The sequence below is a fragment of the Mustela nigripes genome, chromosome 5, assembly GCF_022355385.1.
Source record: "Mustela nigripes isolate SB6536 chromosome 5, MUSNIG.SB6536, whole genome shotgun sequence".
Classification (NCBI taxonomy): domain Eukaryota; kingdom Metazoa; phylum Chordata; class Mammalia; order Carnivora; family Mustelidae; genus Mustela; species Mustela nigripes.
The window spans coordinates 59247446-59262481 of record NC_081561.1 but is presented as its reverse complement, the minus strand read 5'-3'; the positions used below and the strand labels follow the sequence as shown (position 1 = coordinate 59262481).

The 15036-nt window shown below is 38.9% G+C and overlaps 1 protein-coding gene across 1 annotated transcript in view; it reads left to right on the top strand.

Annotated features, from left to right (window-relative positions):
* The window catches only part of CDC5L (cell division cycle 5 like), a 52837-nt gene that overhangs the window by 24259 nt on the left and 13542 nt on the right, over window positions 1-15036 (top strand). Inside the window, exons 9-14 of the mRNA XM_059400350.1 lie at window positions 1459-1607; window positions 3828-3990; window positions 5796-5960; window positions 9011-9091; window positions 9421-9663; window positions 12936-13133. Coding sequence (XP_059256333.1) covers window positions 1459-1607; window positions 3828-3990; window positions 5796-5960; window positions 9011-9091; window positions 9421-9663; window positions 12936-13133 — 999 coding nt within the window. The remainder of the gene's footprint in view (window positions 1-1458; window positions 1608-3827; window positions 3991-5795; window positions 5961-9010; window positions 9092-9420; window positions 9664-12935; window positions 13134-15036) is intronic.

The window sequence follows — 15036 nt, the reverse complement described above, 5'->3', positions numbered from 1 at the left end:
CCATTTTGGGCTCTCTGCTCAGCAGGGAGCCTGCTTCCCCCCCTCTCTCTGCCTGCCTCTCTGCCTACTTGGGATCTCTCTCTTTGTGTCAAATAAATAAATAAAATGTTAAAAAAACAAAAATGGCTTATCTCTGTTCTGTGATGTCTAGGGCCTCAGCTAAGAAGACTCAACATTTGGGGGTGTCTTGACACATAGGGGCTTGAATCATCTTTCTGTGTCTGGTAGTTGATGCTGGCTGTGGGTTGGGTCCTCACCTGGGAATGGGGAGTAAATCTACATGTGGCCTCTCTGTGGCTTGGGCTTTCTTTCAGCATATGGCCTCAGAATAGTTGAACTTCTCCCATGGTGCCTCTAGGCTCCAGTGGGGGTGTTGTAGAGTGTGCTAGAAAGTTGTGCTTTTTGCTTACCCTGCCTTGGAAGTCCAGTAGTGTCACTTTGTTGCATTTTGTTAGTTACAGTTAATTCACAAGGCTACCTGGATTCAAAAGGAGGGGACATAGATCCTGCCTCTTGATGGGAGGCATATCAAGGTTGGATCACAAGAAGAGCACAGGAGATGAGAGATATGGCTGTGACTATCTTGAAAAATGTAGTCTCTCACAGGGCTGGAGTTGGGGATGAGGAGATTGTAGGTGCAGTGATTGTAGTGTGTGTAGAGTTGTGGTAGGGGGGCTAAAGAGCATTGTCAGACTTGCCTAAAGAGAACAGCAAGACTTCAGAAAGGAACCTGCTCTCAAGAGTTTTTTTGCAGGAAGTGGATAGGCCAGTTATTGGTATCTTAACTTCTCAGTAGAAGAAACTGAGACTCAGGGGCTAATGAAGACTGAGTAGAGTTCATAATAAAGCCAGACTAAAATCTGGGTATTCTGGGGATGCCTGGTGGCTCAGTCAGTTAAGCATCTCATTCTTGATTTTGGCTCAGGTTATGATCTCAGGGTCATGAGGTTCAGTCCTGGGTTGGGCTCTGTGTGGAGTGTGGAGCCTGAGATTCTTTCTCCCTTCCTTTGCCCTTACCCACCTCCCCTGCTCACGCGTGTATGCATGCTCCTGTGTTCATGCGCTCTGTCTCTCACTCTCTCTAAAAAAAAAAAAATCTGGGTGTTCTGACACTTAGCCTTGGATCACATTGGGAAATTTGAATTCTTAATTCTTTATGATTGTAAAGAGATTTGGGATGGGTAATAAAGCTTTTGGGTCATGATAATTTCATTTCAAAACATTTCTTGACATTTTAAACTTCATTCCAAAACCTTTGATGTGCTGTGTTAGACTGACAGAGGAATGGAGATATTGAATTCTGCCATGGCCTGAAGTTCATTTTCTCTCTTGGTGTTCGTTAAGATAAGGTATAAGAATTCTGTCTCCTTTGAGATTCATGTCATGGGACCAGACGAGAGGATTCTGCTATCCTGCCTGAACTGTTAAAACACATTTCTTTACCTTCTTGTTTATCAGGAAGCTCAGAATCTCATGGCTCTGACCAATGTGGACACCCCATTAAAAGGTGGACTTAACACGCCTTTGCACGAGAGTGACTTCTCAGGTGTGACGCCACAGCGGCAGGTTGTACAGACCCCAAACACAGTTCTTTCTACCCCATTCAGGTACTGTGAGTAAATTGTTTTTTTTCCTGTTTTAGGAAAACTGGAATCCAAGGGTTGGGCGTGTTTGCTTTAGATGTTGATGGAGAATGGAAATAAGTGTTTAACCTGCCTTTTTGGTTTCTTCTCACTCATAGTAGTAAATAACATAATAATATCCAGGAATTGGTTAAAACTATCTGGAACTTATTTTTTATTTCAGAGTTTCTGATGCTGTCACCTTGTTTCTGAAGTCATTTTATCTGATTGAAAGGGACGAATGAGGGCACCTGGGTGGCTCAGTGGGTTAAGCTTCTGCCTTTGGCTCAGGTCATGATCTCAGGGTCCTGGGATTGAGCTCCTCATCAGGCTCTCTGCTCAGCGGGGATCCTGCTTCCTCCTCCCTCTCTGCCTGCCTCTCTACCCACTTGTGATCTCTGTCTGTCAAATAAAAAAACAAAATATTTAAAAAAAAAAAAAAAGAAAAGGATGAGTGAGTCCACTCTTCATGATCATTTGTTGAATTTTATGAAAATTGTAGTCCTTTATCTGTATATTACTACTGCTTTTCTCCCAGCACTTTATTATGAAAATTTCTAACATTCAGAGAGGTTGGAAAGAGTATATTACTTCCCACCTAGATTCTGCAGTTGTTAACATCTTACTCTGTTTGCTTTATCATATATCTGTCTGTAAGTCCACCCAATTTTTAAATGCATTTCAAAGTAAGTTGCAGGTTTCTGTGCCTTTCACTTCTACCACTGTCTTGTGCATATTATTAACTAGAGGTCAAAGTCAGTCTTTGTTTAATTTTTGTTTTAAGTTAGTTGTTTTTTTTTTAAAGATTTTATTTATTTATTTGACAGAGAGATCACAAGTAGGCAGAGAGAGAGAGAGAAGGAGAGGGAGAAGCAGCAGGCTCCTTGTTGAGCAGAGAGCCCGATGCGGGGCTCGATCCAGGACTCTGAGTTCACGACCTGAGCCGAAGGCAGAGGCTTAACCCACTGAGCCACCCAGGGGTCCCAAGTTACTGTTTTTTAAGATAAAAATGCTGTAGAAGTGAGTCATATTAAAATGAACTTTGAGCTTTTAAGGTTGGAAATCTTTGGGCTTTACTTTTAATTTTCAGTGTTAGGGTAGGTCCTCCTCCTGGTTGTTTGGTATAGGAAGCATCTCAAACTGTTAGAGCTGTACCTGACAGCAGGATTGAGAAACATCGGCAGCCAAATCCTTAAATGATATTTAACACTTTTGGAAGGCTTGTAGGAGAGCCTAATCCCTCTTTTTCCATGTATGTCTTGTCTCAACTAGACTATAAGCCCCTTTGGGACAGGGACTGTGTCCCATTATAATACCCCACCTCACCTTTGGGAACACCTGTCTGGCAGTGCCACTTGTCTGCAGCCGAGCCAAGGTACAGGAAATAAGCAACAATAACAACAAAACAATGAAAGATCTTGATCAATTAAAATATAAGTTGCAGAGTCTGTGGACTTTATACCTAAGAGAATCTCTGTCCTCACTCATATATAGGCCTGGTATTTGGTATCCAAACAAAATGTAAAGGGAGGAACTGTCATGTACACCCGTGATAGTGGTGCTCTAGCCAACAGACCCTGGTGGTGAGGGCAGATGATAAGATGAAGACTCTGAACTCAAAAAGAGTTTCCTGGAGGTGTTAGAGCTTGGTGGCTGACCTCCATGTTCTTAGCCACCCTGCAGTGTGCCACGGAAAGGTTGAAATAATGTTTGGTGGGCCTAGTTCAGCAGGGCAAGAGAGTGTCAAATGTAACTTGAAGTCATTGAAGTGAAAAGATGATGTGTACATATTAAGCTGCTAGAATTAAACCTGTATTTTAACTTAGAGAGCTAACTTAAAACCAGGTAAGGAGACAAAATATCTGTGATCTTTGTTTCTTTCATGCTTTCACATTATTTTCACATAAAATAGTTGATGTTAAAAACATTTGAGGGGCACCTGGGTGGCTCAGTGGGTTAAGCCGCTGCCTTCGGCTCAGGTCATGATCTCGGGGTCCTGGGATCGAGCCCCGCGTCGGGCTCTCTCCTCGGCGGGGAGCCTGCTTCCCTTCCTCTCTCTGCCTGCCTTTCTGCCTACTTGTGATCTCTTGTCTGTCAAATAAATAAGTAAAAATTCTAAAAAACAAAACAAAACAAAAAAAACATTTGAAAGCATGATCCAGATAAAACTGGCACTTCTGTTAATTGGAATTTCTGCCTTTCTAGGACTCCATCTCATGGATCTGAAGGATTGACTCCCCGCAGTGGGACAACTCCCAAACCAGTTATTAACTCCACCCCTGGTAGAACGCCTCTTCGAGACAAGTTAAACATTAATCCTGAGGATGGAATGGCAGACTACAGTGACCCCTCTTATGTGAAGCAGATGGTACATGTCAATTCCCTTTTAATACTTTTTTAAAAAAACTGTTCTGTCTCATGAGTGCCGTATTAAAATATTTCCCCTTGTTGGTGCATATTGCATACACCTTAAGAAACTACACCTGAGGATGCCAGAAAAGAACGATTGGAGGACTTGAGGAGGAGATCCTTTTGGTTTCATAAGCCTACTTATTCGTAATATGTTTGTGAATATTGATTACACTGATAGGAATGCTCCTTGTATCTCATACTGTTTTATTTTTTGTCGTTTAATGACTAAATAGTTTACTTTCTTGAATGATACTTTTTTATTCTATTCCTGTAAAATAAAATTTGAGTTTGGAAAATCTCATAAATTAGGTTTTGAACCTATTGAACCTATGATTCCTCTGTTTGCTCTATATTTTTGGAAGAACAGTCTAGATCTCAAAGATAAGTTGATGTTTATTGCTTATCTTAGTGAAGTTTTCCTTTGTGTATTTTGCAAACTGATCTAGACAGCTAATTATAAAAGCCACAGTTTTATTTCTGCCCTTGTTATTGCTTTTATTATGTCACTATGAATCCTTTTATGTGATGCCACAGAAAATCATTGTGAGTTTCCTTTTAATGAGTTCCAACTTCATTGGTCTATTTTCATTTTACAAATTTAATTCTAACTTCATGTATAGATTTGGTTAGTTTAGAATTTTTTTTGATGCCCAAGTTGATACCAACTAATGTCAGCTGTGAATGGCTAAATGATAACAAATGAAGAATGTAATGTGTGTAAAGCACTGATCTGGAGACTTGAAAGGATCTGAGGTTGAGTAAAGATGTCCTTTGTCTTAAGGGAGTTTATACTTTGGCGAGATTGGCATACTAAACCAAGTCTGAAAATAGTTATAACATAAGAACAGAATAAGCTCTCTGAGTAAAACCAACATACTTAGGGTGGCCAAAGATAGAAATTACCACATTTGCTGGGTGGGCACTTGGAAAGCCTTCGTTGAGGAGGTATGCTCAGTAGATTGGGGGCTATCTCAGATGGAGGCTATGATATGAGTAAGCATGGAGCATATTTTGGACATAGCAGCTCATCAGGTCCTCACACCTACCATACATGTAATGCAGCTGGGGGAATGACACTGGAAAGGTAAGCCAGGGATGTACTGGGGAAAACTTTGGGTACCAGGGCGTTTCTCTGGGGAAATGTAGACTGTTTTCTTTGGCCATTATATGATCTAGTAATTGCTTCCTCCTTTCCTTTCTTTCTCTCTCTCTCCCTCTTTCCCCCTCTCCTTCCTTCCTTCCATTTGTTTTTAAGTAAACTCTGCCCAACATGGGGTTTGAACTCAAAACCCCGGGATCAAGAGTTACATGCTCTACTGACTGAGCCAGCCAGGTACCCTGTGATAATTCTATTAAAAATAAACACACACAAAAATTCAAGTTATCTTTTCAGATTAGGTTTTATTAGTCCAAGGACAGATTGACTTTTGAACAACTTCTTTCCATTTGCTGTTATATTTCAGTGTCAGAAATGTTTTCCTTAAATGGAAATCTGAAAGGATTTTTCTGCCCCTACAGAGGTAATGCCCAAACCTTCTGTAGAATATCCAGAGTAATTGTATTGGTCAAAAATCAGAGTTTTTAATCTTAATTTAGAGAAGAAAGTGAGATAGGAATCAGGCAAAAAACTTGTCTCAGCTTTGAAGTTAGGGATCATTTTTCTAGAATTGAAATAGGCTAATTCTTTTTCAGGAACTCTTAGAGAATATTGGTTGAATTCTTAATGTGTGTGAATTGAGAAGGACCAATTTTTTTCTATAGGAAAGAGAATCTCGAGAACATCTCCGTTTAGGGTTGTTGGGCCTTCCTGCCCCTAAGAATGACTTCGAAATTGTTCTGCCAGAAAATGCTGAGAAGGAGCTGGAAGACCGTGAAGTAGATGATACTTACATAGAAGATGCTGCCGATGTGGACGCACGCAAGCAGGTAGGTGATCGTGCTTGGAAGGAAGTATGAAGTTGCTGAGTGTGTCAGTGTCTGAGAGAGTGAAGAATGGTCGTTAAATGTTTCAAGATCCCTACTTGAAAAAAAGTTTTTTCAATATTTAAAAAGATTGCCCTGAAGTAAATTATTTACTGTCATTAATAATACAGTCATGTAATTAATACTACACTGAGAATATTTTGATAGGTGTTTTTAAAATGTGTATGTATGTGTATGTGTATTTATATAATAATTTAAATATCTCATATCAAATTTATTATACCTCTTTAAAATACACAGTCTTTTTTTTTTAAAGATTTTAATTTTTTATTCAGAGAGTGTACAAGCGGGGATGGAGAGGGAAATTTAGAGTGTGTGGAAATAATATTAGTAACATCTTGTACTGATACATCTTATCGTTAGTTACTTACTCATTGCACATACCAGCCTGGTGATGTAAATGGGATGGGTATTAACTTCATTTTAGAAGTAAGGAAATAAGCTCAGGTTAATTAACTTTCCCAGCTTTCATGTTTGGAAAGTGGTGAATCTTGAACTCACACTGAGGTCATTTTGGGAATTCTTGCTGCAGTCCATGTCAGGATAATTTTAGAAATTGAGTAATTTTATGGTACTGAAGTGTGAATAGCATCAATACAAATATATTTTAGAAATCACATTAAAAAAAAAATCACATGAATGTGCTTTTCAGTGGGTGATACAGGGTAGTACTTTTTGTGTTTAGCTCTTTTAGTTACTTTGCTGTATATTTACTCTTTGAAATGCTGTGAAATTCTAATGTATTAACTCAAATTATTCATGATTTGAGAATCAGGAAACAGCACGTTCAATGGCTGGGCTTTTAAAATTAAAAATCAGTAACTTTTGGGGTGGAAGTGAGGGTTGTATTGCAAGAGGAACAACTGAGAGTCCCTTCTAAGTTTAGGATTCCAATTTATTTTTATTTTTAAATTTTATTTCAATTCCCGTATAGTTAACATACAGTGTAATATTAATTTCAGGTGTGTAATGTCATGATTCAACACTTTCATATAACACCCAGTGCTCATCATGACAAGTGCCCTCCTTCATCCCTGTTACCTATTTTACCCACCCCCCACCCACCTGCCTTCTGATAACCATCACTTTGTTCTCTGTAGTTAAGAGTTTGTTTCTTGGTTTCTCTTTCTCTTTATCTTTTTTTTCCCTTTTGCTTGTTTTATTTCTTAAGTTCCATATACAAGTGAAATCATGGGGTATTTGTCTTTCTCTGACCAACTTACTTCACTTAGCATAATACTCTCTAGCTCCACCCATGTTATTACCGATGGCAAGATTTCATTCTTTTTTATGGCTAAAGACCGAATAATACTCCACTGTAGTGTGTGGGTGTGTATTATGTCTTATTTATCCATATACACATGCACACACACACATACAGATATGTATATACACACAGACATGCCACATCTTTATCCATTCATCTGTCCATGGATAGCTCCTTCTCTAATTTGGCTATTGTAAATAATGCTGCTCTAAACATAAGAGTGCATGTATGGGGGCGCCTGGGTGGCTCAGTGGGTTAAGCCGCTGCCTTCGGCTCAGGTCATGGTCTCAGGATCCTGGGATCGAGTCCCGCATCGGGCTCTCTGCTCAGCAGGGAGCCTGCTTCCTCCTCCTCTCTCTCTCTGCCTGCTTCTCTGCCTACTTGTGATCTCTCTCTGTCAAATAAACAAAATCTTTAAAAAAAAAAAAAAAAAGAGTGCATGTATGCCTTTGAGTTAATGTATTTATGTTTTTTTGTGTGTAAATGCCCAGAAACGTGATTGCTGGATCACAGTGCAGTTCTATTTTTAACTTTTTTGAGGAACTTCCCATACTGTTTACCTGAGTGGCTGTACCAGTTTGCTTCCCGCTAACAGTACAGAAGGGTTCCTTTTTCTCCACATCCTTGCTAACACTTATTTCTTGTGTTTTTGATTTTAGCCTTTCTGACAGGTGTGAGATGATAGTTCATTGTAGCTTTTCAAAAAAAATTTTTTTAAGTAGGCTCCATACCTAGTGTGGGGCTTGAAGTCACAACCCTGAAAGCAAGAGTCAGATGCTCTACAGACTGAGCCAGCTAGGTGCCCCTATCTCATAGTACTTTTCTTTCTTTCTTTTTTTTTTTTTAAGGATTTTATTTATTTATTTGACAGACAGAGATTACAAATAGAGAGAGAGAGAGGGAGGGGGAAGCAGGCTCACTGCTGAGCAGAGAGCCCGATGCGGGGCTCGATCCCCAGACCCTGTGATCATGACCTGAGCCTAAGGCAGAGGCTTTAACCCACTGAGCCACCCAGGCGCCCCTATCTCATAGTACTTTTGATTTGCATTGCCCTGATGGTGAGAGATGTTGAGCATCTTTTCATGTGTCCATTAGCCATCTGGATGTCATCTTACAGAAGTGTCGTCTGCCCATGTTTTAATTGAATCATTTGTATTTTGGTGTCAAGTTGTGTAAGTTCTTTATATATTTTGGATACTAACCCTTTTTGGGTTTTGTCATTTGCAGATATCTTCTCCCATTCAATAGGTCGCCTATTAGTTTTATTGATCATTTCCTTCAGTGTGCAGAAGCTTTTAAATTTTGATGTAACTCCCACAGTTTATTTTTGCTTCTTTTTCCTTGCCTTAGGAGGCATATCTAGAAAACATTGCTACAGCTGATGTTAGGGACATTACTGTCTGTGCTCTTTTCTAGGATTTTTTTTTTTTCTAGGATTTTTATTAGGATTCCAATTTAAACAAGAAAAGAATGACTATCTGATGGATGGAGCCATGTAAGCTTGGAGAATGCTCTAGTAGCTGTTGGCAGTTCTTAATTTGTATTGTAATGAGAGAATGAATAGACTGATTTCTGTTGCCTTGTATTGTCTTTCTACAAACTTCCACAGATTTCTATAGCATTAGCTCTTGAGCATACATGTTCTTACAGATTAAAGTGTTTTCAGCTTTATTGAAATGCGGCAAATACTGCATAGCTGTAATAATGGATATAACAATTTTTTAAGGCTATACGAGAAGCAGAGCGTGTAAAGGAAATGAAACGAATGCACAAAGCTGTCCAGAAAGATCTGCCAAGACCATCAGAAGTAAGTGTTAGAATTTCTGGCTTAGGAAGTTTTAAGTTTCTTCTATGATTGATGTTTTTATTATCATTCATAAAGTCTGTGAAACCATAATTTTATCTACTTTCTGGAATATAGTAAAGCAGTTCCCAGATTTAATCTCTAAAATGTTTCACTGGTACAAATAAGAGTTTAGAAGAGTTAGAATAAAAGAAACCTAGAAAAAGTTTCTTTTGGTACAAAAAGAGTTTCTTTTAAAAATGTAAAACTGCTCTTTAATTCATGCTAGAACAAGTAATAGCATCACTATTGCAGTGATATGTTTGGTGATTGTACTTGTTTTAAAATTTTAGGTGAATGAAACCATTCTAAGACCTCTAAATGTAGAACCACCTCTAACAGATTTACAAAAAAGTGAAGAACTAATCAAAAAAGAAATGATTACAATGCTTCATTATGACCTTCTACATCACCCTTATGAACCATCTGGAAATAAAAAAGGAAAAACTGTAGGATTTGGTACTAATAATTCAGAACACATTGCCTATCTGGAACATAACCCTTACGAAAAATTCTCCAAAGAAGAGCTGAAAAAGGTATGATTGAGTAGGAATATTTCGGTCTTGATTCAAGTATTTATTAAGTAACTGTGTATCATGGATGAGAGTGAGCTTATTTTCTCTTGCTGATAGTCATAAATGAATTATGTGATTAAGAGATAAATGTTCATCTTAAGTGTTAGGAAGAAGACATACTTGACCACTCCCCCTTCCCCTTCTGTGACAGAGCTTCTTCAGGTGATCACTGGCTTAGGTGGCAAGGTGTTTTTGTTTCATGGGCCTATGTCTGATGGATAGTTGCTGCAATTGCCATTTCCTGTGTTTAACTCTGCTACTTCTGAATAGAATTAAATACCTTTAATACTTAAACCTCATTTATTTAGATTAATATGAAAAGCAAGCATATATTCAAAATGTTCCTTTCACCTAGTCACCAGTTACAGAAAGGAAATACTGTTTACTGAATTTATTCCCCCCTCAGGATTTCCCACTATCCTTTTGGATAAGTAAATACAGAAATGTTTTCTTGTATGAAGTCTGTCCTGCCTCTTCCTCCATATGCATTTGATTATATCTGCTTTGACAGAGGGAACAGCTGTGATTGTGAATAGAAATCTGTTCCATGGTATGAGAAAATACAGTTGGTGCCATAGTTGAAAGCAGACTTAGCTTTACTCTTTTTTTCTGTAGGCCTTAGCCCTGAAGGGGCAGTGACAGACCTGTTGATTGGTAAGGGCTATTGTGCACTTGGGAGAAAACCCATAAGATATCTTTTTTCTATCTTCTCTCCTGTGCTTTCGCTCTGCCTTTTTCTTACTTTCTGTTTTTCTTGTTGCAAAAGTAATACATGTTTATTTAAGGATTTTTAGAAAATGAGAAAACGAGGGTTTAGATTTATATTTAAAAAGTTTGTCCCTGACTTCTGAGTGAGTCTCAGTTACTCTTTTTTAGTAAGTGCGATGGGAAACTGACATCTGTTGAGGGCCTGTGCTTGTGACAAGCACATTTAATCATCGGACTGAGGTTGGGAATTACACTCTGAACTCCATACTTGAACAGTCTCCTCTTTTTAGAGTGAAAATAGGGGGAGATGGGATTTAGGAATTTACTGTATGTTTGGAAACCTGAAATACAGATCATGTATTATTATGCTAGATAATTATTATCATGACCTATTTTTGCCCAGTAGAATATACGCTCTGTGGGCGTATATTCTAATAAAATTTTTGGAAAATAATAATTGTAGGTAGTGCTTTCGGATTATTTGAAACCATTACAGAGTAGTTTGAATATTCTTTTATATTTTATGTATGTATTTATATTTCTCTGTGTTCCAGAATCTGTAGCAGCTGTTTACTTAGCATATTCTTCAGATAACTTAGTCATACTCTCTTCTAATAATTTTTTTTTTTTTAAGATTTTATTTATTTAAGAGAGAGTGAGAGAGAGCACGACAGGGGAGAAGGTCAGAGGGATAAGCAGACTTCCTATGGAGCAGGGAGCCCCGTGTGGACTCGATCCCGGGACTCTGGGATCATGACCTTAGCTGATGGCAGGTGCTTAACCAACTGAGCCACTCAGGCGCCCTCTCTTTTCTAATAATTACCGGAGCTGAATTTGCAAATTTTTATTAAGTACAGTTTGGGAGTGAAATACCATTTCTGTTATGAAAGTGTCAGATTTTCATTAAGGATGTTAAAATTGGTTTGTTTTCATTATTTCCCCTCAGAGATACTGTTTTATTTCATTTATTTATTTTTAAAAAGATTTTCTTTATTTATTTGACAGAGCGAGAAAGCACAAGCAGGGGGATCAGCAGAGGGAGAAGGGGAGGCAGGCTCCTCATGGAGCAGGGAGCCCAGTGTGGGACTTGATTTCAGGACCCTGGGATCATGATCCAAGCCTAAGGCAGACGCTTAACTGACTGAAGCCACCCAGGCGCCCAGAGATAACTATTTTAAAGTATCTAGTCTTTATCTTTTGTAGGTTTTATTTCCATTGTTTAAAGTTTTTTGTATTTGATTTTATGTATTTTGGTCTGTCTTATTTTCTGACGTACTAGAATGATTGGAAGCTTTCTTTAAGGCACAAAAAAATTGTCAGTTTTGAGCTATGAAGCAAAGGGCTGGAAAAAGTTCATGTGGTATGCTCATGGAGTCATTGTGTCTGATGTTGGTTTAGGCTCTTTATGTATATTGTATCACTTAATCATAATAACATACATCCTCATTTTACAGATGAGAAATGGGTTCAGAGATGTTCAGACAGCTCCTTCAATGGAAGCTATGATTTGTATCCAGGCCTGTCCACTCTTTCCCCCTCATTCTGTCATCTTTTTTTTTTTTTTTTTTAAATCAGCCCCATAGAATTACCTTTGGGTTAGAAATTGGTTTTATTTTGCTTTATTTATTTATTTTTTAAAAGATTTTATTTGTTTATTTGAGAGAGAGAGACAGCGAGAAAGGGAACACAAGCGGGGGGAGTGGGAGAGGGAGAAGCAGGTGTCCCACAGAGCCGGAAGCCCGATGCAGGGTTTGATCCCAGGATCCCTGGCATCATGACCTGAGCTGAAGTTAGATGCTTAGTGAATGAGCCACCCAGGTGCCCCCCTCCCCCTTTCTATCATTTAAACTTTCTTTAGTAGTAAGTAAAAGCCGGTCTGTGATCCATTATATTTTGATCTGTGTCTCCTTCTCTGGCAATGTTGGGTATTTCATCAGATGAGAAAAAGGCATATATAAAAAGAAATGTCTAGTTCCCCTTCACAATCCTGTGAACTCTAAAGTGTAGGGTGGGTTTGGTAGAGTGGAAGGAGCACAGCCAAGCATAGACACCATTTGGCTTGGTCATGAGTCTACCTTGCCTTTCCTAGTGATAATGTTTTTGAACAAGTTGCTTAATCTCTCTGAGCCTGTTTTATCACCTTTAAATTAGGTTAATACCAGCTACTTTGTAAAGTGGTTGTGGTATATGGAGATAATGTAGGTGAAACCTGTAAATGTTTCTGGCATATAGTAGATACCCCAGAAATGGTGGCTATTATTACAATGAGTGTAGGCAAAGGATGTTTATGTTATTGGTGATACATGGACGCTTGACTTTTCAGATCAGTCTGCACCGACTTACTGGCTTCTTAGTTCATTTTGCTTAGGTATTGTTCCTCCCTTCCAGGAAAAAATAAAACCAACCAGTCAACCATAACTTCTTGCCTTTACCCAAAGAAAGAGGACAAACTAGTCTTATAAAGCTCTCTCTTGATGGCAAGTTATTCTGGTACCCAAACTTACTGAAATTATTACTGTACACAGGCCCAGGACGTTCTGGTACAGGAGATGGAAGTGGTCAAACAAGGTATGAGCCATGGAGAACTCTCAAGTGAAGCTTACAACCAGGTGTGGGAAGAATGCTACAGTCAAGTTTTGTATCTTCCTGGGCAGAGCCGCTACACGCGGGCCAACCTAGCTAGCAAAAAGGACAGGATTGAGTCACTTGAAAAGAGGCTCGAGGTTGGTATCCTTTTAAAATTCTAATTTAAAGTGTACCTTGATTGAAATAATCAAATAATACTGCTGGAGACTATTTCAGAAAACTAGACCTGAAGTCTGAGATGATTATTGCTTTTGCAATTTTTTTTTTTTTTTTTTTTTTTTTTTAGTCTGTTTATTTGTTTTAGTAATCTCTGCACTCACTGTGGAGCTGGAGCTCACGATCCTGAGATCAAGAGTCATATGCTTTTCTGACTGGGCCAGCCAGGTGTCCTTTGCTTTTGCAGTTCTTGAGGGAAAACTACACTGAAGTGTTTGATCTTCTTTGGCTTTTCGTTGGTTTTCATAATTGCTGGACTTTACAATAAAGAGTGCCTTCCAGGTTGATCACAGGTCAAACAGAGCCTTTTAAATGTGGGAGCAAGAGACAAGAAATGTTAACTTCTCAGAACAGTGTACATCAGTGCTAGAATAAGGAGGGAGCTCAGTGGTACCAAGAAGATTTTTTTTTTCTTCTGTAGCCAATGGAGCATATTTATAAAAGTTTGGTTCCTTTCTGTTAATTCTTCAATTCCTTTGAATTTGTTACAAGAGAGCATCAAGCTGGATTAGACAGTGGCTTCTGTGATTTTTTTTCACATCTGAGGAAATACTGAAATGTACTAGATGGGAGTTTCATGGCATATGGTTTCTTAGTATAGTCTGCGTGTTTTGAATTCCAGAGTCTGTGTAGGCATTTTGCCAATGGCATGTAAATTGTGGTTCATGGACCACTAGGCTGCCTTGTGGATTTTTTTTTTTTTAAGATTTTATTTAGTTATTTGTCAGAGAGAGAGAGGAGCGAGAGTGAGCACAAGCAGAGTGGTAGGCAGAGGCAGAGGGAGAAGCAGGCTCCCAGCTGAGCAAGGAGCCCGATGCGGGACTCGATCCCAGGACGCTGGGATCATGACCTGAGCCGGAGGCAGCCGCTTAACCAGCTGAGCCACCCAGGCGTCCCCCTTGTGGATTTTTAATGGTGGTCTTTAGGGATGTTTCTGAGGCCGGGATGGGATGGGGGGAGCAAGGGGTGCTACAGGCAATCACATGCAGAAATGGTCTCAGTTTCCTCTTAGGTGATTACCAATTTCTTTCTTTTTTTTTTTTTTTTTTTTGCAGGATTTAAAAATTTTTTTTATTTTTTTAAGATTTTATTTATTTGACAGAGAGAGATCACAAGTAGGCAGAGAGGCAGGCAGAGAGAGAGAGGGAAGCAGGCTCCCTGCTGAGCAGAGAGCCCGATGTGGGACTTGATCCCAGGACCCTGAGATCATGACCTGAGCCAAAGGCAGCGGCTTAACCCACTGAGCCACCCAGGCGCCCACCAATTTCTTTTTATAGAAAGCAGTTTGGAAAATGTTTTTATTTAGGATTAAAATAAAAAATGGTAGTACTTATCACCTGGCGTGGTTGGTGCTGTGTGGGGCTAAGGAAATGAATCTTAAAAAGCATTCTTTGAATATGAAAATTTTCTAAGTTTTAGAACTTTAAGACCACATGTATAGGCACCTGATGGTTAATGCCTGTGAGCCTCTTTTATCATTTAGTGGGAAAGTAATTTCTTTTGGAAGTAATTCTCATATTGGGTGAAATCTTTACAATCCAGTTGCTGCTAGTTCCTCCCGTTGTCATACTAACTTCCAGCAGGGTGTGCTGTTGTGCTGTGTTTTAATTCACAGTTTAAAGTCAGGGAAAGGAGAACATCAGTGGTCACATTTTAAGTTCTATTTTCTGTTGTGAAAGTTTCGTTTCTTATTTAATAAATGGTAGTTAGCAGTGTAATCCTGATCTAAGGTCACATCATAATTGATTAGAAAGCTATTTGGAAAGCTTCTTTGTAACACTGATATGTAAATACTTTGGTATATTCACTTAGTTTGGAAAGCTT